The sequence below is a fragment of the Balaenoptera acutorostrata genome, chromosome 10, assembly GCF_949987535.1.
Source record: "Balaenoptera acutorostrata chromosome 10, mBalAcu1.1, whole genome shotgun sequence".
Taxonomy (NCBI): Eukaryota; Metazoa; Chordata; class Mammalia; order Artiodactyla; family Balaenopteridae; genus Balaenoptera; species Balaenoptera acutorostrata.
The window spans coordinates 52,325,531-52,348,667 of record NC_080073.1 but is presented as its reverse complement, the minus strand read 5'-3'; the positions used below and the strand labels follow the sequence as shown (position 1 = coordinate 52,348,667).

The window sequence follows — 23,137 nt, the reverse complement described above, 5'->3', positions numbered from 1 at the left end:
CAATGTTTGGTTTCCTTTTTTTGTGCTGGCATCTATGTATGCTTATTGCCTAGATCATTAACTTATTGGGGCTGCAAAATGATGTTATTCTGATTCTTTTTCTTATTAGTTGGAATGCTTTAAAAAAATTTTTATTGGAGTATAGTTGATTTACAGTGTTGTTAGTTTCAGGTGTATAGCATAGTGAATCAGTTATATATCCATTCTTTTTTTTTTTTTTAGATTCTTTTCCCATATAGGCCATTACAGAGTATTGAGTAGAGTTCCCTGTGGTATACAACAGGTTCTTATTAGTTATCTATTTTGTATATAGTAGTGTGTATATGTCAATCCCAATCTCCCAAATTATCCCTACGCCCCTTATCCCCTGGTAACCATGTTTGTTTTCTACATCCATGACTGTACTTCTGTTTTGTAAATAAGTTCATTTGTACCCTTCTTTTTAGATTCCATGTATAAACAATATCATATGATATGGAATGCTTTTATAAAGAATTACTTCATTTCTGTTTGATTACACAGTGCTACAGTTTATATAGAAGAAAGACAGGATAAACGCTTGACATTCTTTTCCTTTATTTACCAGTTTTCGAAATAATGAGATATGTGAAGGTACGACATTTGAGAAACAAAACGTTTTCATAGTTTCAACTAATCTCCCACAAGATATTATTAATTGCAGAGGGAAAAAATGTAACTTTATAATGGGGCACTGCGGCAGAAATCATCTTAACCAAGTGATCAAAGTTGGCATCACCACTAATAGGACAAATGTCCACCATATGCCTCCTGATGTAATGCACAAGAAGAGCACAATGTCATTTCTGTGGCATTCCTGACAAAAATTATAATTTGAGTCTAATCATGAGGAAATATTAGACACACGGCAGAACATTCTACAGAGTAACTGGCTATATGCTTCAAAAGTAGCAAAGTCATGAAAGATAAAGACTGAAAAAATGTTTTAGATTAGAAGAGACTAAAGAGACGTGGCAAATAAATGCAATATGTGATCCTGGGCCAGAAAAAAAAGTTTTTCTTTTGTTTTAAGGACCATTAATGGGACAGTTGACAGATTTTGAATAAGATCTATAGATTATAGTATTGTGTCAGTGTTAGTTTTCCTTGTTTTGTTAATTGTACTGTGTTTCTGAAAAAGAACGTCCTTGTTTTTAGGAAGTACTTGAGTATTTTAGGGGTAAATGAACATCGTGTCTACAACGTACTCTCAGACATTTCAGACACAATTACATATATGTAATTACTACATCAGACCCAGATGATTTAATTGGTGAATGCTACCAAACATAAGAAAGAAATGATACTAATTCTCTACGTTGTCATCCAGAAAATAGAAGCAGAATAATTCCTAACTTATTCTGTGAAGCTAGCATTACCCTAATACCAAAACCAGAAAAAGACATTATAGAAAGGAAAAGTACAGAACAATATCTCTCATGAACATAGATGCAGAAGTCTTCAAAAAAAGTTAGCAAATCAGATTGAACAATGTATAAAAAGAATTATACACTATAACCAAGTGGGATTTATTTCATGCATGCAAGGATGCCTCAACATTCAAAAATCAACATAATCAATCACATCAGTGATCTAACAAAGAAAAAAACCATATGGTCATATTAGTAGATGCAGAAAAAGTATTTGGCAAATTTTAACACTCATTCATGATTAAAAGTCTCATCAAACCAAAAATAGAGGGGAACTTCCTCAACTTGATCAAGAATATCTACAAAAAAACCCCTAAGGCTAACAGTGTACTTAACGGTGAGAAACTGGTTGCTTTATCCCCAAGATCAGGAACCAGAAAATGATGTCCCCTCTTACTACTCCTATTCATCACAGTACTGCTGAAGTACTACCTAATACAATTAAGTAAGAAAAGAAAAGAAGAAGTATACATTGGGAAGGTATACATTGGTTTTGTTTGTAGATTACACGATTGTGTATGTAGAAAATTCAAAAGAATTGACAAAATATTCCTGTAATTAATAAGCAGTTATATAACGTTGCAGGATACAAGGTTAATATGCAGAAGGTAATTGCTTTCCTATTGCCATTTCTGGTATTGTTCACCAGCAGTGAACAACTGGAAGTTAAAATAAAAAACAATACCATTTACATTAGCCTCAAAAAATGAAATACTTAGGTATAAATCTAGCAAAAGAGCTATATGATGAAAACTCCAGCTCCAGTGAAAGAAATCAAAGAAGGTCTAAATAAGTGAAGAGATGTTACACATTCATGGGTAAGAAGACTCAATATTGTTAAAATGTTAATTCTTCCCAAGTTGATCTATGGAGTCAACACAATGCTGATAAAAAATACCACCGAGTTATTTTGTGGATATTGACGAATCTATTTTAAAGTTTGTATAGAAAGGCAAAAGACTCTGAAAGGCCAGTGCGTTACTGAAGAAGAACAAAGTTGGAGGACTAACACTACTGACCTATGAAGACTTAGTTTAGAGTTTTAGAGATCAAGACAGGGACTTCCCTGGTGGCAGTGGTTAAGAATCCGCCTGCCACTGCAGGGTATATGGGTTCGATCCCTGGTCCGGGAAGATCCCACATGCCATGGAGCAACTAAGCCCTTGCACCGCAACTACTGAGCCTGTGTTCTGGAGCCCACAAGCCACAACTATTGAGCCCGTGTGTCACAACTACTGAAGCCCGCGTGCCTAGAGCCTGTGCTCCGCAATAAGAGAAACCACCGCAATGAGAAGCCCACACACTGCAATGAAGGGTAGCCCCCGCTCGCTGCAACTAGAGAAAGCCTGCATGCAGCAACGAATACCCAGTGCAGCCAAATAAATAAATAAATAAATCTTAAAAAAAAAAAAGAAATCAAGACAGTGTGGTGTTGGCAAAAGAATAGACAGCTCAATGGAACAGAATAGAGAGCTCAAAAATAGAGCCACACAAAGTCAGCTGATCTTTGACAAAGGAGAAAAAGCAATTTAATGGAGAAAATATATATTTTTTCAACAAATGGCATTGGAACAATTGGACATTTATATGCAAAAACAAGAATGTAAACATAGACCTTACACCTTTCTCAAAAATCGACTCAAAATGGATCATAGGCCTAAATGTAAAATCCCAAACTATCAAACTTTCATAAGAAAGCATAGGAGAAAATGTAGGTGACCTTGGGTTTGACAGTGAGTTTTTAGATAAAACCTTAAAAGCATGATCCATGAAAGACAAAATTGATAAGTTGGACTTTACTAAAATTAAAAACTTCTTCTCTGAGAAGGACATTGTTAAGAGAATGAAAAGCCAAGCCACAGATTGGGAGAAAATATTTGCAAAGACATGTTTGATAAAGGATGGATGTCCACAATATACAAAGAACAGTTAAAATCCAACAAGAAAACAGACCAATTTAAAAAATGGGCAATAAGATGAAAATAAAAGATGATTTATTTCAAAAAAAAAATGGGCAAAAGGTCGTAATAGACACCTCACCAAAGAACATACACAGATGGCAATGAGCATATGAAAAGATGCTTGATATCATGTCATTAGGGAATTGAAAACTAAAATAACAATGAGATATCACTGTACATGTATTAGAATGGCTAAAATTTAAAAATTGAACAATATCAAATGTTGGCAAGATTCAGAGCACAGGAACTTTCATTGCTGGTGATTCAAAATGGTATAGCCACTTTGGAAGACAATTTTGCAGCTTCTAAACTTACATGATCTAGCACTCAACACTCCTAGGTATTTATCCAACTGAGTAGAAAACATATTCACCTGCATACAAATGTTTATAGCAAGATTATTCATAATCACTCAAAACTGGAAGCAACCAGGGCTTCCCTGGTGGTGCAGTGGTTGAGAATCTGCCTGTCAATGCAGGGGACACGGGTTTGAGCCCTGGTCTGGGAGGATCCCACATGCCACGGAGCAACTAGGCACGTGAGCCACAATTACTGAGCCTGCGCGTCTGGAGCCTGTGCTCCGCAACAAGAGAGGCCACGATGAAGAGTGGCCCCCACTTGCCACAACTGGGGAAGGCCCTCGCACAGAAACGAAGACCCAACACAGCCATAAATAAATAAATAAATAAATAAAAATTAAAAAAAACAAAATAAAACCTGGAAGCAACCAAGCTGTCATATAAATGAATGATTAAACAGTGATACATCCATATAGTGGAATATCATTCAGCAATAGAAAGTAATGAGCTATCATGCCACTAAAAGACCTGGAGGAACCTTAAAGGCATGTGCACAGTGAAGGAGGCTAATATGAGCAGCTACTTATGATACTTATGATTCCAGTTATATGACATTCTGGAAAAGGAAGAACTATGGAGACATTAAAAAGATCAGTCGGGACTTCCCTGGTTGGCGCAGTGGTTAAGAATCCACCTGCCAATGCAGGGGACACGGGTTTGATCCCTGGTCCAGGAAGATCCCCCATGCTGCGGAGCAACTAAGCCTGTGCACTGCAACTACTGAGCCTGCACTCTAGAGCCCACAGCCACAACTACTGAACCTGTGTGCCACAACTACTGAAGCCCGCGTGCCTAGAGCCGGTGCTCTGCAACAAGAGAAGCCACTGCAGTGAGAAGCCTGCACACCGCACCAGAGTAGCCCCCGCTCACCACAACTGGAGAAAGCCCGTGTGCAGCAACAAAGACCCAACGCAGCCAAAAATAAATAAATTTATAAAAAACAAAAAACCCCCCAAAAAACAGTCATTGTCAGAGGTTCATGAGGAGGATAGAAGGGATTAACAGGTGAAGCACAGGTGATTTTTAGGGTGGTAAACTATTCTATATGATACTATAATGGTGGATATATTGTCAAATCCATAGACTAGTACAATACAAAGAGTGAACCTTATCATAAACTATGGATTTTAGTTAATAAGTGTGTTAATCTTAGTTTATTAATTGTAACAAATGTGCCACACTAATGCAGGATGTTAATAATAGGGGAAACTGTGTGTGTGTGTTATGTGTTTCTCAAAATGGCAGTAACATATGGGAACTCTATGTACTATCTGTTCTTATATTTAATATGTTTTTAAAAGGGGAAATAAGCAAATGTTAAAGAGATGTTGTTAAAACCATGCATGTGCAAAGCTGAGGTATTTTATAGCGTGTAACAAAGTAACTTTAGAAAATTAAAAAGGCAGGGGGAAAGCCCTATAGTAAACATTGTAATCAGTGATTAAAGAGTGACAGCTTTTTCTGAGATGGGAAAGAGAAAAAGATGTCTTTCATTACAATTATTGGTACTAGAGAAGATCACAGCCACTTCAGTAAGGCAAGAAAAAGAATAAAAAGTATAATTATTGGAAAGGAAGAAAGAAAATTGTCATTATTCTCAAATGTATTGATTTTGTTTATAGAAAATCACTAGAATATATAAATGAACTTGGAAATGTTTCTGTATGCAAGATGTAGTATATGAAAGTTAACTATATATACTAGCAACAATTAGAAAATGACATTTAAGAAATTACATTTTAATAGTAACATCATCAAATAACCAGGGGGAAAAATCTAAAAATGAACAAAACATCTATGTGGAAAACTACAAAAATTACTGTGAGAAATTAAAGAAGTCCTAAATAAATAATGGAGTATATCATGTTTCTGGGTTGGAAGACTTAATATTGTCAAGATCTCAATTCTCCCCAAAGTTTCTATAACTTCAACGTAATTCCAATAAAATTTTATAAAGTTTTCTTGTGGAAATTGATATGCTGATCCTAAAACATAAGTGGAAATTAAAAAAAAAAAAGAGTAACCGAGAATAACCAAGGTAATTTTGATGAATAAAAACAAAGTTGGGGACTTCCCTGGTGGTCCAACGCAGGGGGCCCAGGTTTGATCCCTGGTCAGGGAACTAGGTCCCATACGCATGCTGCAACTAAGAAGTCCACATGCCACAACTAAGAAGTCCTCATGCCACAACTAAGAAGTCTGCATGCCGCAACTAAACATGCTGCAGTGAAGATCCCACGAGCCGCAACTAAGACCCAGGGCAGCCTAAATAAATAAGTAAGTAAGTAAGTAAATAAATATTTTTAACAAAAGAAAAACAAAGTTGGGCTTAACGTTACCAGATATCAAGAGCTTAAAGCTTCATGATTAAAACAGGGTCTTATTGGCACAGAGGCAGACAGACCAGTGAAGCAGAATACGAAGTCCAGAAGTACATCCATTCCTATATACCCCTGTGTGTATTTATTTATAACCAGGTTGCAGTTTTAGTGCTTTTCTAATGAAGGGTGAAGTTAACACATTTGAGGTAGGAAGCAATTTCCAGGAAAAAAAAAAAAAAAGTTTTGGAAGGGCCAGAACCTGATTTCTGACTACTCTTATTCCTTTAGCTATCTCTGTTTCTATTGCCAATGTTCCAGGCTCTGTCATTCAGGGTACTTATTTTATTCATTGGAACATGATTTGGGAATTTGGCTTAGTTTGGCAGTTTGGAATCTTATCACGCCTATTTAAAAAATTTTTTTTAATTTATTTATTTGGTTGTACTGTCTTAGTTGTGGCAGGTGGGCTCCTTAGTTGTGGTATGCGAACTCTTAGTTGCGGCATGCATGTGGGATCTAGTTCCCTGACCAGGGATCAGAGCCGGGCCCCCTGCATTGGGAGTGCAGAGTCTTAACCACTGGACCACCAGGGAAGTCCCTTATCATGCCTATTTAACTTGTGCACATTCAAGTATCTGTGTGTGTGTGGGGGGGGGGGGATAATGTAAATAATGAAGGCAATCTGCTTTTTCATTCAGTAATCATAACGTTGGGTAGTAAGCATGAGATGAGAAATGTAAACTTGTGTTCCAGCTGTTGATTCTCACTTGATTCTCACTTGTGTCCAAGTGTGTGAGCGTCTTGTTTGAGTTAGTGTGATTCTAGTGTTTAAAGAGACATGTTTTGGGAATTCCCTGGAGGTCCAGTGGTTAAGACTCCGTGCTTTCACTGCCGAGGGCTTGGGTTCGATCCCTGATCAGGGAACTAAGATCCCACAAGCCACGCAGCTTGGCCATAGAGAAAGAAAGACATGATATCAAGAAAGAAGGGGAGGAAGAAGGAAAGAAACATGTTTTCCATACAGCATGCTCACTCAACACAGACTGCTTCATCTGCTGTGCAATTGCAGAAATAGATTCTAGTCTAATCCTGAGGGAACAACAGCTGTGTTAAACTTTCTAGAGCACTTTGTGTAGGGTCATGGGCTTGGGCTCTCAAGCCAGACTACCTGGGTTCAAATTCTGGCTCTGCTCTTCCTATCTGTGTGGCCTTGGCAGGTGCCCAGTGTTCCTATCTGTAAAATGGAGATCGTAATAGCACCTCATGGCATTGTTGTGACAATTAAAGAGTGACAGCTAGCACATGTAAGTGCATAATCAGTGTTAACTATGATTATCAGTATTGTTATTATTACTGAGAGGTGATAGAGTATGTTGGTCTCCAAGGTGGTACATTCTTGAGGGATTTTCAAGGGAAACTTAGTTAACGCCTTTCTACCTTCAGCTTGTACTTTAGAACCCAATGCCAGTGTGTGATATGATTCTACTGTACCATACTCATTTCTCTATCTGGTCCTTGGTCTTTTCGTGAGCTGACGATCAGTTGTGGCTCATTGTGGAATGGTCGTATGGCACAGAACACAGACATTTGTGGTGGTAGGGCAAGATGTGTTACCACAGAAGCAATGTAGATGTGCAGACACCCTGAAATATGTTTAATATATATAAGTACACATTTTCAGCCGTCAGCATTTTCCTATGTACAAAGTTCCATTGAGTCTTTTAAGATCAGTGCAGCCCTTATGCTTCTGTCCTTTGCTTTTCTCTAGAAAATGATTGCAGCCCATATTGTAGAACAGTATCTACACTGTCACTGGCCCCATGGTGCTGCCTGTGGGTGCTTTATAGTAGGGTGCAGTGCTCTGGTGTTTTATGGATCTACTATCTTCTCCAAGCCCATGGATTTTCCACGCACTGCTGATTGTTACCTTTGAAGAATTTTGGAGAACTTTTTAGGTGGCTGTTTGCCATTTCACCTTCCACACTCACAGGCACAGACTCTCATATTTACCTTCCGGTACTATGGGGATTGAGACCCTATTGTTGTCCCTGACCTCATCCCCATCCACTCTTTGTCTCTCAGGAAAGCTGCTCTTTGTTTTCAGCTGTGACTGCGGAACGCTGAGGCACACACAGCTATTTGCCACTGTGCTATCATCAGCAACTCATCTCCACTACCAGAATATCAGGACCTCCCTCTGACCCTGCCATGCTGGCAGCTACTGCTTCCACTGGGGGACTACTGGTGTCAACTGAGCTTTTGTTTGCTTCTCTCTGCTTTTCTTTTTCCCCATCTTTCCCATCTTCTGTAACTTCTTGGCTTTTGCTCAGGAAATGAGCTCCATCTTTCTGCCCTGTGAACAAATAGATAAAAAGTGAAAGGGTTTTATTGTTGAGCTTTTCTTGGCCGTGTTATTTGAGGCTCAGGCACCTGAGCCTGTTTCGTGCATCTACCACCAAAAGTGGGGTTTGCACTGTGTGTTAGGGGCATAGGAATTAGAATGATTTAGCCCTCACTAGGCTCAATGCCTGGGAGGTGAGATTGGTCTTTTTTTTCTTTTTTTTTAAGTTGTCTCCCACAGCTCACTGATTGATGCTGTGTTCATCTATTTATTTATTTGGTTGCACGGGGTCTTAGTTGCGGCCAGCGGGCTCCTTAGTTGTGGCAGGTGGGCTCCTTAGTTGCGGCTCACCGGCTCCTTAGTTGTAGCATGTGAACTCTTAGTTGCGGCATGCATGTGGGATCTAGTTCCCTGACCAGGGATTGAACCCAGGCCCCCTGCATTGGGAGCTCAGAGTCTTAACCACTGCGCCAGCAGGGAAGTCCCGAGAGATTGGTCTTTGACTAGAACAGGTTATGATCTACTGTTCTGTGTCCATGACTTAGAACAAGGGAAGTAAAAGTTTAATGAATTCTGGTTTAAGGGGATTTGTGTAGTGCATCTAAAACAGCTTTGGAATGTGCAAACATTTAATATGTCATAGTAGTGATGAACAATTATAGTGCACTTGTGTATTACGAATTGAGGAATCTTGAAAAAGTTATGAATATCCATATGGCGCATTAGATTTTACCTTTCAAGTTATAAATATTCTAAAATGTTAACACCATCTCATTTTTGTGCTTTTTTTCCCTTCCTTCCTAGAATATTTTCCTTCTTGGATATAGTAACTTTGTGCCGATGTGCACAGATTTCCAAGGTAGAGTATTAACCAAATTTGTAATCAAGAAATACAAGTTTTATTAGAATGAGGATGAGTTCAAGTTAAAAATTAAAATGTCAGCTTTTATATGTAACATAACACAATGTTATCATAATTCCACATTTGATGATCAACTTAATGTCTATCATGAATAAACATTTGGAAATATAAAGGTTGAATCAAGACTTTCTTTTAACAGTCTCAATAAATGTATCTTTTTCACCCTTATCTCTCCCAACCTCCCAGGCTTGGAATATCTTAGCCCTGGATGGAAGCAACTGGCAAAGAATAGACCTTTTTAACTTTCAAACAGATGTAGAGGTAAGTTAACCTTGTTTTAGACAAAAGACTTTTTTAAAAGATAACTAAACTGCTCATTCTTTCCTGCTTTTTTATTTTGCTGCATTTAGATTTAATATTAAGGTGCCAAGGTGGAATAGAGAGGAAAAAAACCTGGAAGATATTTTCATACTTCAAGAACAAAATTCTGTTTGCATTTTGCTTTTTACTTTTATCAGTAACAGACTTTTACTTTCCCCCCTTGATCATGTTTATAATCTAAGTTTTACCACTCAGCTTTTCAAAGCCTCACACCTGTATCATTAACACCTGGTTCAATGCTTTAATCTTAGGAGACTCTTGACATATTTATTGATCTGAAAACTCCATTGAGAATTCTAATTCAGCATCAAGAATGGAGAAATGGCAGAAGCAGGGACTCAGGAATGAGGCTGGAGATAAGAGATATAAATCCAGCTCAGCCACTTAAGACATTTACTCTCTCAGTGCCTCAGTTTTATTATTTATAAAATGAAGAAGTGAAATAATCTTTAGAGCCTTTATAATTCCAGGATTCTAGTGTATTTATTTGGAAATATGTAAATATCCTCATTTAAGAGTGGTAAACCAGATCAACTGAGAAAAGTTTATTTTAAAACAACTTTAATATTAAATACCAATTTATAACCAAAAAGAAACAGGGAAGTAATAAAGAACATTGTACATAGTAATTGTTGAGAGTGCTGTTTTAAGGGTCTGGGGATGCTGAAGTTTATTATCTACCCAATGTTAATAAAACCTTATTGATTTCTAGTTTAGCCAACTCAGTTACAATAGTGGAATTGTATTTTAATTCAGTTACCCACATAGCATGTTTATCACTTGTTTTTATTGAAGTATATGCTTTGTATCTTTTTTAATGGATAAGGAAATGAATGTGTTTAATAGTGAGAGGGGCCCAAACAATTTCCTGTGACTCACTTAAGCTGGTGTTACCTACAAGAACTAATGGCCAGTGGTGGAGGCCCTTCACCTCCTTCTCTAGGTTACTTGCTGCTTGCCAGGCTCTGGTCCCATCTCAAACCGGTGGGGCTGAGCACAGCATTTCCCACTGCTCAGGTTACTGTGCTCTGAGCTTGGAAGCTGGCAGGGGCCTCAGGGCTTCTCACGCTCCCTGGAAAGATAAGCTCTAGTTCCTGGCTTGGACTCTGGTCCCTGAATCAGGAATTCTTAAATGCACTTTCCAGACTTCACGATTGCAACAGTGCCCTACCCAAACATGCTGACATGTAATTCCCCTTCAAACTGATATCTGTAGTTCATGGTTCATTGTGTTACTTAGTGATGTTGAGAAGAACATTAAATTCCAAAAATTGTGGTCATTTCCTCTGGCCAAAGAGTCATTGTTTTAAAAAAATTTTGTAAAAAAATTTTTTCTGTGGTTTTTTTATTGTCTCCTCAGTTTTCTTTGATGATTTTTCCAAACTACAGCTTTTTGGAATGCACATAAACAACTTTTAAATTCAGATATTAAAAAATACTATTTCAGGACTTCCCTGGCAGTCCAGTGGTTAAGACTCCATGCGGGTTTGATCCCTGGTCGGGGAGCTAAGATCCTGCAAGCCGCGCAGTGTGGTGCGGTCAAAAAAAAAAAAAAAAAACTATTTCAAGTAAATATCATTACCTTGTGCATTATTTGATCTCATAATTTTAGCTGACTGCTGACTACAGCTATATAAACACATTGCAGAAGTACTTGAGTACTTCCACCAACGACAGACCAGTTTATGGTTTACCAGTTATGTAGAGAACTACATGTGAAAAATGTAGTCTAATACTATTTAGTTCCCCCTTTGGGCTACCACTTTGAATCCAGGTTGGATTCTGAACCAAGTGTGGGGCCTCCCGTATACACTAACAGGACCCTCTGGAGGCTTATACTGGGAAGCATCCCATGGATAAACTCATGGTCTCAAATTCATTTCTTTGGGACGAAAGTGGTGATTTATGGATCTGTTGAGAGAAGAGAGAAGGTGCCAAGAATCAGGACTAAGAGTATTTACTGTGTGCTGGGCACTCTTCTGAGCACTTTTTGTATATTAATTAATTTAATCCTCCCAGAAACACCATGTTGAAGAAACTGAGGCACAAAAAGTTTGAGTAACTTACCTGAGGTCACTCACCTAGTAAGAAGAGAGAGTAGGTACCTTGAACAGTGGGTTTCATGACTTGAATTTCAAAGAAAAGACAGAATAGCACATGCAGGTGACTAATGTGCATTGGGCCTCTCCTTGAGCATCACTCTTTCCTAAGTAAGTGTGGTTTCCCTGATGTGTAGGCATTTTCCATGCCTTTAAAAGTTGAACATTTTGTTGTTAGTCTTCATGGTCATTAAAGATTCTGTGAGGCCAAAAATGAGAAATAACCAAGTAGTATGTTATCTAAAACTCATAAGTCCAAGGGTCTTTCCATTAGGCCTTATTTTTCTGTAAAGCCCTTCCTTCTAAAATGCATACCTACAACATACTATCTAATAGATGTTACACAGTGTCATTTACATTTGAAAAGGATTTACTCATTTTCTTCTCTAAGTTGGAAACAGTGGAACAGAAAATTCTGAATGTAATTTTTTTATTCCAGTACAAAAACTTTTACTCCAAAAAAGGAAGAATAGGAAGTTTTTATAAACGTGACTAACTTGAAATGGAGAAAATAGATGGTGTGCTCTATTTGTAGACATTGGTGTGGAGTTGTTTTTGCTGTTTTATTTAGTACTTAAATATTTATCTTGGATTTCCAAGTCATAATGTTTTTCCTCCCACTGACAGAAATTTATTTTATAGGTGTCTGGAGTTTTGGTTCAAAAACTAATTATTAACTTAGATAAGACTCAAGAAAGCATAGATAAAGTCGCCAGCAATATCAGAGTTTGGATTTTCAACTTAATTGAGTTATTAGCCAGATATAATATGTGTGAGCCCTGCTTCTGTGATACTGTGGTTTGATGTGTCCTAGTGAATTCTTAGTGCTTAGAGTTCAGTGTCAAGATTGCTGTTTTATAAAGTGAGGATAATAAGTATTAAAAATGAAACAAAATGGCCTTTTCAATGTTTTCTCCCTTGTGGAGGTGGTAATTGTGCAGAACATACAGCTTTTAGAGTCAGTTAAACCTGTTATAAACCCCAATTCTACTACTCACTAAAGTGTAACCTTGGCAATTTAACCATTTAATTTCTTTATTTGAAAAATGAAGATAATGGATCCAATCTGTATTAGTCAGGATTCTCCAGAAAAACAGAACCAGTAAGGTACGTGTGTACTATTTACAATAGCCAGGACATGGAAGCAACCTAAGTGTCCATCGACAGATGAATGGATAAAGAAGATGTGGCACATATATACAGTGGAATATTACTCAGCCATAAAAAGAAACGAAATTGAGTTATTTGTAGTGAGGTGGATGGACCTAGAGACTGTCATACAAAGTGAAGTAAGTCAGAAAGAGAAAAACAAATACCGTATGCTAACACATATATATGGAATCTAAAAAAAAAAAAAAGGTTCTGAAGAACCTAGGGACAGGACAAGAATAAAGACGCAGACGTAGAGAATGGACTTGAGGACTCAAGGAGGGGGAAGGATAACCTGGGACAAAGTGAGAGAGTGGCATTGACATATATACACTACCAAATGTAAAATAGATAGCTAGTGGGAAGCAGCCGCATAGCACAGGGAGATCAGCTTGGTGCTTTGTGTCCACCTAGAGGGGTGGGATAGGGAGGGTGGGAGGGAGATGCAAGAGGGAGGGGATATGGGGATATATATATATATATATACGTATAGCTGATTCACTCTGTTATACAGCAGAAACTAACACAATATTGTAAAGCAATTATACTCCAATAAAGATGTTAAAAAAAAAGTGTGTATATTAATATAGACATACAGATTTATTATAAGGAATTGGGTCATGTGATTATGGAGGCTGAGAAGTCCCAAGATCTGCAGTCAGCAAGCTGGAGGCCCAGGAGAGCTGATATGAAGCTCCAGTCTGAATCAGAAGGCCTGTGAACCAGCAGAGCCAGTGGTGTAAATTCCAGTCTGAAAGCTGGCAGGTTCAAGATCCAAGAGGAGTTGATGTTTCAGTCCAAGTCCAAGGGCCAGAAAAGACCAATGTCTGGCTCAGCAGTCAGGCAGGAGTTCTCTCTTAATCAGCCTTTTTTGTTCTATTCATGTCTTCAGTTGATTGGATGAGGCCCACCCACACTAGGGAGGGCAGTCTGCTTTACTTGGTTTATTGATTCAAATGCTAATCTCATCCAGAAACCCTTACAGACACAGCCAGAATAATATTTGGCCAAATGTCTGGGCACCCTGTGTCCCAGTCAAGTTGACACATAAAATTAATCATCATAAGTTCACCCGTTGTCAACTTGGCACCCATAGGCATGTCCTTAAACCATACTTAATTTCCAAATAAAGACGATAACAGAGGTCATAATGCCACCTAATATGATACAGCTATCCAGCGTACAACCAAAAATACACTCAGCCCTTCCTCAGAAAAGGAGGTAAAGTCCTAGAGTCAATTTCACTCTTCTTGATATTCTGTGCCTTAAATACCTTGATGTAGAATTGACAGTACTTAAATACTTATGACATAAAGTCAGTACATGTTATGTCACATGATAAGGGGATAAGAGAGGGAAAAAAATATTTGTACCACACACACACGCATTCATAATAAAATAGGGGGAAAATACTTATGACAATTATAGTCCTAATTTCTGTAACTGCTCATGTGGTCAGAGTTGGTATTTATAACTACCTTCTGCTTCCCATTCTGTATTCTCTTTGTCTTCAGCAAGCACCTCAGCTGGTCGTGGTTCCTTACCTGGTAGAGTGACCCAAACCATCATTCCTGAAGCCATGAGTAGTCTCCTTGGATTGGCTTTTAGTTTTCCATTGACTTTAATCAGAGGGCATATTAATACTAAGAGATATCCTAAGGGATTTCCTGTATTCCATACATACACTCTTCCTTACTTCAGTGTGGAGTGGTAGTCCGTGTGGTTGTTGTGAATATTAAATGAGCCATAGCAGGTACAAGAAAGTGTTAAAATCATGCCTGAAAAAGTAGAAGTGCTTAATCAATGTTCATTTTCTTTTTTCCTCCTCTAATGTATCTGCCAGTACCAGCCAAAGTTCCCATTTTTAAAGCAAATGTGTTTAAATAGGGGATTGCTAAGAAGAATGAGGAGTAGATTTTATGATACATCTTCAAATTTTTAGAGTGGTAATGTTTAGCTAAAATAGAATTTCTTTTTTTGAGCAACATTGTTTTAGATCTCTGTGTTCCCAGCACAGCAGTGTTCCCAAAAAGTTTGACCTCAAAAAGCCTTGTAATTGATGGAGTAGCCATGAGCCCTGGCTAGGGAAGGCCTAACTCCAAGTCAAGGCTTTCAAAAAATAGTGTGTGATTTAAAAAAAATACTTAATGTTTTCATTGAAAACATTTTTTCGGTGCTTGCAACCCCTTTATACACAAGGAGCAGAAGTGGGATGTTGGAGGAATGTTCCAAAATATCTTCTATTACACCTGGAAATACATATTCAGTTCCTAAATTTCAGGTTATTTTGCTGTTAGATAAGCAGCATGAAACAAGATTTTTTCCAACTTTCTCCATTGAAGGGTCGAGTGGTGGAAAACATCTCAAAGCGATGCGGTGGATTCCTGAGGAAGCTCAGCTTGCGAGGTTGCATTGGCGTTGGAGATTCCTCCTTGAAGTAAGTCAGTCCACCGTGACTCACTCTATCGTGGCAGCTTGTAGCTGACATTTCCATCAGCAAAAATAAACCAAGCATATTATTTGCTTTTCTTCTGTTAAAATCTTTCTATGGTAATTTGCATAGAGTAGTGAGAATATCATGATTTTGGAGCCAACAGGCCTGACCTAGAAACCGAGCTCCAGTGTTGTCAGGGATGCGACCTTGGGACAAACACTTTGTTGTCAGTTGTCTCTTCTGGAAAGAGAAGGCAGTTATAGCTCTTTCATGGGAATGTCCTGGGTATCACATGAAATAACACATATGTAGTACCTGGCACATAATCATATTATGATATTAGTTCACCTCTCTTCCCTTCTTCACTTTCCCATCTTCCTAGGTTCCTTCTCATAATCGTGGCTACCTTCTTGTATAAATGATACTAATTAACAAAATAATTCTTTCAAAAAATTCCTTAGCATAACCTGGGATTTTGCTTAACCATAATGGGATGTGATTATCACATTCGTTTTATAATAGTTCATAATAGTTGGATATACCCCATGCAACCAAATGCTTGCCCACCTCTTACTGGATAGCCATTATTTATTGGAAATGTTATCACTCCTCTGTTAAGGGCATGTGCTTTGAGCTTTTCTGGAGACAGGACATAATACCTTTATGTCTTTATCCTTGTGGCCTCTTGTATTGCTTGAGGTTGGCTAAATTAGGACACACAGTGCCACTAGAATCTTGGAACGGACTGCCTCTTGGAGACTTAAGCATAGCACAGTATAATCAGTCACAGACCTCCAATAAGAATGTGCAGTGTACAGTGATTTCAAACAGTAGAATTTGTAATTGAAACATCTGCACCATTGCTAAGAAAATCAATTCATAATATCAATATCTTTTAAGGATCAAAACATTCCCTCTGTGTTATGGAACACAGGGTTTTTTTTTTTAATCAATTCAGATCATCAGAATTTTTTGATACTTCAAAAGCTTTGTAAACCAGTGGAATAGATTGATTCTGCTTTAACAGGAAGCTTAAATGTACTGGATAGGTCCTAAGACGACTTGTAATAGAGAACATAAATCTAATAGTGGTTCCATTAAAGAAACTAAAATAAATGTGAAGATATAGATTGTCAGTGAGGAATATCAGAGAAACACATTCTCATCTTGGCACGTGGAATAGAGCCAAGATGAGGAAAAAACTATCCTATAAAGTGAAACTATAGCAGAACTATCCTGTAAAGCTAAGAATGTTATTGGTTTACCATAAATTTTAGAACAGAAATCTATGTTAATATCTATATAAATTTTTAATATGTGAGGCCAGATTACTGTGAGAAATAATTATAAGCATAATCACAGGATCATGATTCAGAGAGAATTTTGTTTTGCCTTCACTTTTTGATTGTAATCACCTAGAACCAACTTTGGCCTCTATCCTGCCCCTGCGTGTGTATTGTTGTTTTGGTGTGAGTGGGTGTTATTTGTTTACAAGCGTTTGTTGAGCCTCTACTATACCAGGCACTGATTTAGGCACTGGAGATACAGTAGTAATTATAATCGATTAAAATTCGGTTCTAATGGATCTTGCATGTATGTTCTCTGTAGCTCCTGCTCCATCATTATACATGAAGTCCTATGGATTTTTAACAGCTATATTGAGATATAATTGAGATGCAATAAACTGTGCGTCTTTAAAGTATACAATTTGATACATTTTAGCATATGAATATACCCATGAAACTAACACTATAATTAAGATAATGAATGTATTCATGTCCCACAAAATTTTCCTCATGTGCCTCTGTGATCCCTCCCTTCCTCCCACCCCTGTCTCTGCTTCATCTCTAGACAACCCCTGATCTGCTTTCTGTCACTATAGGTTAGTTTGCATTTTCTAAAATTTTATATGTAATTATACAGTACGTACTCCTTTTTGCTTGAGCTCTTTCACGTAACATGATTGTTTTGAGAGTCATCCATGTTGTGTGTATCAGTAGTTCATTCCTTTTTATTGATGGGTAGTAGTCCATTGTATGGGATATAATGCAATTTATTTATTCATTCATCTGTTTACGGACATTTGGATATTTTCCAGTTTTCTCCATTATACATAAAGCTGCTATAAAGATTTTTGTGCGAGACATTGTATGTCATATGCTTTCATTTTTCTTGGGTAAATACCTAGGAGTGGAATGGCTAGATCATTTGGTAGGTGTGTGTTTAACTTTTTAAGAAACTTCCAGGGCTTCCCTGGTGGAGAAGTGATTAAGAATCTGCCTGCCAATGCAGGGGACACGGGTTTGAGACCTGGTCCGGGAAGATCCCACATGCCGCAGAGCAACTGAGCCCTTGTGCCACAACTACTGAACCTGCGCTCTAGAGCCCGTGAGCCACAACTACTGAGCCCACGTGCCACAACTACTGAAGCTCGTGCGCCTAGAGCCCGTGCTCTGCAACAAGAGACGCCACCACGATAAGAAGCCTGCGTACTGCAATGAAGAGTAGCCGCTGCTCACTGCAACTAGAGAAAGCCCGCGCGCAGCAAGGAAGACCCAACACAGCCAAAAATAAATAAATAAATCAGTTAATTAAAAAAAAAAAAAGAAACTTCCAAAGTGTTTCTCAAAAAATTGTACCATTTTACATTCCCGCCAGAGTGTATGATACTTCCAGTTCTTCCACGTCTTTGCCAGTACTTGGTGGGTCAGTTATTGTAATTTTAGCCATTCCCAGGGATGTGAACAGTGGTATCTCATTGTAGTTTTAGTTTGCATTTCTCTAATGACTAATGAGTGTTGAGTGTCTTTTTATGTATTTTTTGCTATCCATATATTTTCTTTGTTGAAATGTCTGTTCTAATGTTTGGTTGTTGTTTTGCCCTTTTTTTCATTAGATTGTATGTTGTCTTACCACTGAATTCTGAGAGTTCTTAATATGTTCTGAATACAAATCCTTTATCGGATATGTGTTTTGCAAATATTTTTTTTCCCAGTCTGTGGCTTACCTTTTTATTCTTTTAACTGTCTTGAAGTTTTTCATTTTGATGAAGTTCAATTTATCAATTTTTTTCTTATGAATCATATTTTTGGTATTACATATGAAATCGTTGCCTAACCCAAGGTGATAAAGATTTTCTCCTGTGTTTCCAGAAGTTATGTAGTTTAGACCTATGATCCATTTTGAGTTGATTTTTGTATATGGTGTGAGGTATAGATTGATACTTATTTTTTTTAAAAAATTATTATTTATTTATTTATTTATATTTTTGGCTGTGTTGGGTCCTCGCTTCCATGCGAGGGCCCTCTCCAGTTGCAGCAAGCGGGGACCACTCTTCATCGCGGTGCGCGGGCCTCTCACCGTCGCGGCCTCTCTTGTTGCGGAGCACAGGCTCCAGACGCTCAGGCTCAGCAGCTGTGGCTCACGGGCCCAGTTGCTCCGTGGCATGTGGGATCCTCCCAGACCAGGGCTCGAACCCGTGTCCCCCACATCGGCAGGCAGACTCCCAACCACTGCACCACCAGGGAAGCCCTGATACTTACTTTTTTTGTGTATGATGTTCAGTTCTATCACCATATGTTGAAATGACCACCCTTTTCCCACTGAATTGCCTTTGCAGCTTTGTTGAAAATCATTTGTCCAAATAATTATGGGACTATTTTTGTACTCTCAGTATTTTCCATTGATCTATTTGTCTATCTTTACACCAAACCACACTGTCTTGATAACTGTAGCTTTATAATAAGTCTTGAAATCAGGTTTTATTAGTCCTCGAACTTAATTCATTTTCAAATTTGTTTTAGCTGGACTAGATTCGTTGCATTTCCATATAAATTATAGAATCTTCTGTCAGTTTCTACAAAAAAGCTTGCTGGCATCTTGATTAGGATGATGGTGAATCCATAGATCAATCTGGGGACAATTGACATCTTAACATTACTGAGCCTTCCAACCCATAAACCTGGTATATCTCTCTATATATTTAGGTGTCTTTAAATTTCCCTTAGTATGTTTTTTTTTGCAGGTTTCAGTGCACAAGTTGTGCACATCTTTGGTCATATGTATCCCTAAGTGTTATGAAATATTATTGTAAATGACATTTTTTATTTCAATTTTTGATTGTTCATTGTTGGTAAATAGAAATATAATTGATTTTTGTACATTAATCTTTTATCTTGCAACCTGAATAGACTCACATTAGTTTTAGTAGCTTTTTTGTTGATTACTTTGGATTTTCTATGTAGACAGTCATATCACCTGTAAATGAAGATAGTTTTTCTTGTTTCCAATCAATGCCTTTTTTCTAATGAATTAATGAATGAAGTAATTTATTTTTGGCTGCGTTGGGTCTTTGTTGCTGAGCGCAGGCTTTCTGTAGTTGCGGCAAGTGGGGGCTACTCTTCATTGCAGTGCACGGGCTTCTCATTGCAGTGGTTTCTCTTGTTGTGGAGCACGGTCTCTAGGAGCGCGGGCTTCAGTAGTTGTGGCTTGCAGGCTCAGTAGTTGTGGTGCACAGGCTTAGTTGCTCTGCGGCATGTGGGATCCTCCTGGACCAGGGCTTGAACCTGTGTCCCCTACATTGGCAGACAGATTCTTAACCACTGTGCCACCAGGGAAGCCCTCAATGCCTTTTTAAAAAAAATTTATTGGAGTATAGTTGGTTTAAATATTGTGTTAGTTTCAGGTGTACAGCAAAGTGATTCGGTTATACATATATTCATTCTTTTTCAGATTCTTTACCCATATAGGTTATTACAGAATAATGAGTAGAGTTCCCTGTGCTATATAGTAGGTCCTTGTTGGTTATCTATTTTATATATAGTAGTGTGTGTACGTTAATCCCAAGCTTCTAATTTATCCCTCCTCTCCACATTTCCCCTTTGGTAACCATAACTTTGTTTTTGAAATCTGTGAGTCTGTTTCTGTTTTGTAAATAAGTTCATGTATCATTTTTTTAGTTAGATTCCACATATGAGTGATACCATGTGATACTTGTCTTTGTCTGTCTTCACTTAGTATGATAATCTCTAGCTCCATCCATGTTGCTGCAAATGGCTTATTTCATTCTTTTTTATGGCTGAGTAATATTTCATTGTATATATGTACTACATCTTTTTTTTTTTTTTTTTTTTTAAAGGATTTTCTTATTTATTTATTTATTTATTTTTTTGGCTGTGTTGGGTCTTCGGTTCGTGCGAGGGCTTTCTCCAGTTGCGGCAAGCGGGGGCCACTCTTCATCGCGGTGCGGGGACCGCTCTTCATCGCGGTGCGCGGGCCTTTCTCTATCGCGGCCCCTCCCGTCGCGGGGCACAGGCTCCAGACGCGCAGGCTCAGCAATTGTGGCTCACGGGCCCAGCTGCTCCGTGGCATGTGGGATCTTCCCAGACCAGGGCTCGAACCCGTGTCCCCTGCATCAGCAGGCAGATTCTCAACCACTGCGCCACCAGGGAAGCCCTGTACTACATCTTATTTATCCATTCCTCTGTCGATGGACATTGAGGTTGCTTCCGTGTCTTGGCTATTGTAAATAGTGCTGCCATGAACATTGGGGTCCATGTATCTTTTCTAATTATGGTTTTCTCTAGATATATGCCCAGGCGTGGGATTACTGGATCATATGGTAGCTCTATTTTTAGTTTTTTAAGGAACCTCCATACTGTTCTTCATAGTGGTTGTGCCAATTTACATTCCCACCAACAGTGTAGGAGGGTTCCCTTTTCTCCACACCCTCTCCAGCATTCCTTGTTTGTAGACTTTTTATTATGGCCATTCTGACCACTGTGAGGTGATACCTCGTTGTAGTTTTGATTTGCATTTCTCTGATAATTAGTGATGTGAGCATCTTTCCATGTGATTTTTGGCCATGTATATGTCTTCTTTGGAGAAATGTCTATTTAAGTCTTCTGCCAATTTTTTTATTGTAATGTTTGTTATTTTTTTAATATTGAGTTGTATGAGCTGTTTGTATATTTTGGAAATTAATCCCTTGTTGGTCACATCGGTTGCGAATATTTTCACCCATTCCGTAGGTGTTTTTTTCATTTTGTTCATGGTTTCCTTTGCTATGCAAAAGCTTATAAGTTTGATTAGGCCCCATTTGTTTATTTTTGCTTTTACTTCTTTTGCCTTGGGAAAATTATCTGAGAAAGTATTGCTACAATTTATGTCAGAGAATGTTTTGCCTATGCTCTTTTCTAGGAGTTTTATGGTGTCATGTCTTATATTTAAGTCTTTAAGCCATTTTGAGTTTATTTTTGTGCATGGTATGAGGGAGTGTTCTAACTTCACTGATTTACATGCAGCTGTCCAGCTTCCCAACACCACTTGCTGAAGAGAGTGTCTTTTCCCCATTGTATATTCTTGCCTCCTTTGTCATAGATTGATTGTGGGTATATGGGTTTACTTCTGGGCTCTCTATTCTGTTCCAGTGATCTGTATGTCTGTTTTTGTGCCAGTACCACACTGTTTTGATTGCTGTAGCTTTGTAGTATAGCCTGAAGTCTGGGCGGGTTATGCTTCTGCTTCCAGCATTGTTCTTTTTCCTCAGGATTGCTTTGGCAATTCTGGGTCTTTTGTGGTTCCATATAATTTTTAGGATTATTCTAGTTCTGTGAAAAATGTCATGGGTATTTTGATAGGGATTGCATTAAATCTGTAGATTGCTTTGGGTAGTATGGCCATTTTAACAGTATTAATTCTTCCAATCCAAGAGCATGGGATATCTTTCCATTTCTTTGAATTATCTTCAGTTTCCTTTATTAATGTTTTATAGTTTTCAGCGTATAGGTTTTTCACTTTCTTGGCTAAGTTTATTCCTAGGTTTTTTTTTTTTTTGATGCAATTTTAAATGGAATTTTTTAGTTTACTTTCTCTTTTTGGTATTTCATTGTTAGTGTAAAGAAATGCAGCAGATTTCTGTATATTTATCTTGTATCCTGCTACCTTGCTGAATTCATTTATTAGTTCTAATAGTTTTTATGTGGCGACTTTAAGCTTCTCTACATAGAGCATCATGTCATCTGCAAATAGTGACGGTTTTACCTCTTCCACTCCAATTTGGATATCTTTTGTTTCTTGTCTGATTGCTGTGGCTAGGACTTCCAATACTATGTTGAGTAGAAGTGAGAGTGGGCATCCTTGTCTTGTTCCTGAATTTAGCAAGAAGTCTTTCAGCTTTTCCATTGAGTATTACGTTGGCTGTGGGTTTGTCATAAATGTTCTTTATTTTGTTGAGATATGTTCCCCATATACCCACTCTGGTAAGAGTTATTTTATCATGAATGATGCTGAATTTTGCCAAATGCTTTGTCTGCATCTTTTGAGATGATCGTGTGGCTTTTGTCTTTTGTTGATGTGGTGTATCACGTTGATTGATTTGCATATGTTGAACCATCCTTGTAACTCTGGAATGAATCCAACTTGATCATGGTGTATAATCCTTTTTATGTGTTGTTGGATTTGATTCGCTAATATCTTGTTGAGGATTTTTGCATCTATATTCATCAAAGATACTGGCCTGTAATTTTCTTTTCTTGTGTAGTGTCTTTGGTTTTATTATCAGGGTGATGGTGACTGCATAGAATGACTTTGGGAGTGTTCTCTTCTGTCTTTTGGAAGAGTTTGAGAAGGATCAGCATAAGGTCTTCTTTGTATGTTTGGTAGAGTTCCCCGGTGAAGCCATCCAGTCCTGGCCTTTAGTTTACAGGGAGGTTTTGTTGTTGTTGTTGTTGTTTTAAATTACAGATTCTATTTCATTTCTAGTGATTGGTCTGTTCAAATTAT

At 38.0% G+C, this 23,137-nt stretch overlaps 1 protein-coding gene across 4 annotated transcripts in view; it reads left to right on the top strand.

Moving 5' to 3' along the window:
• Positions 1-23,137, top strand: part of FBXL2 (F-box and leucine rich repeat protein 2) — an 87,273-nt gene that overhangs the window by 30,345 nt on the left and 33,791 nt on the right. For 2 of the 4 annotated variants that reach the window (XM_007191521.2, XM_057554522.1), the window contains exons 3-5: positions 9,235-9,289; positions 9,539-9,613; positions 15,264-15,358. In XM_007191521.2, the coding sequence (XP_007191583.2) occupies positions 9,235-9,289; positions 9,539-9,613; positions 15,264-15,358 (225 nt within the window). The remainder of the gene's footprint in view (positions 1-9,234; positions 9,290-9,538; positions 9,614-15,263; positions 15,359-23,137) is intronic. The other 2 variants (XM_057554523.1, XM_057554521.1) reach the window with 1 other exon arrangement.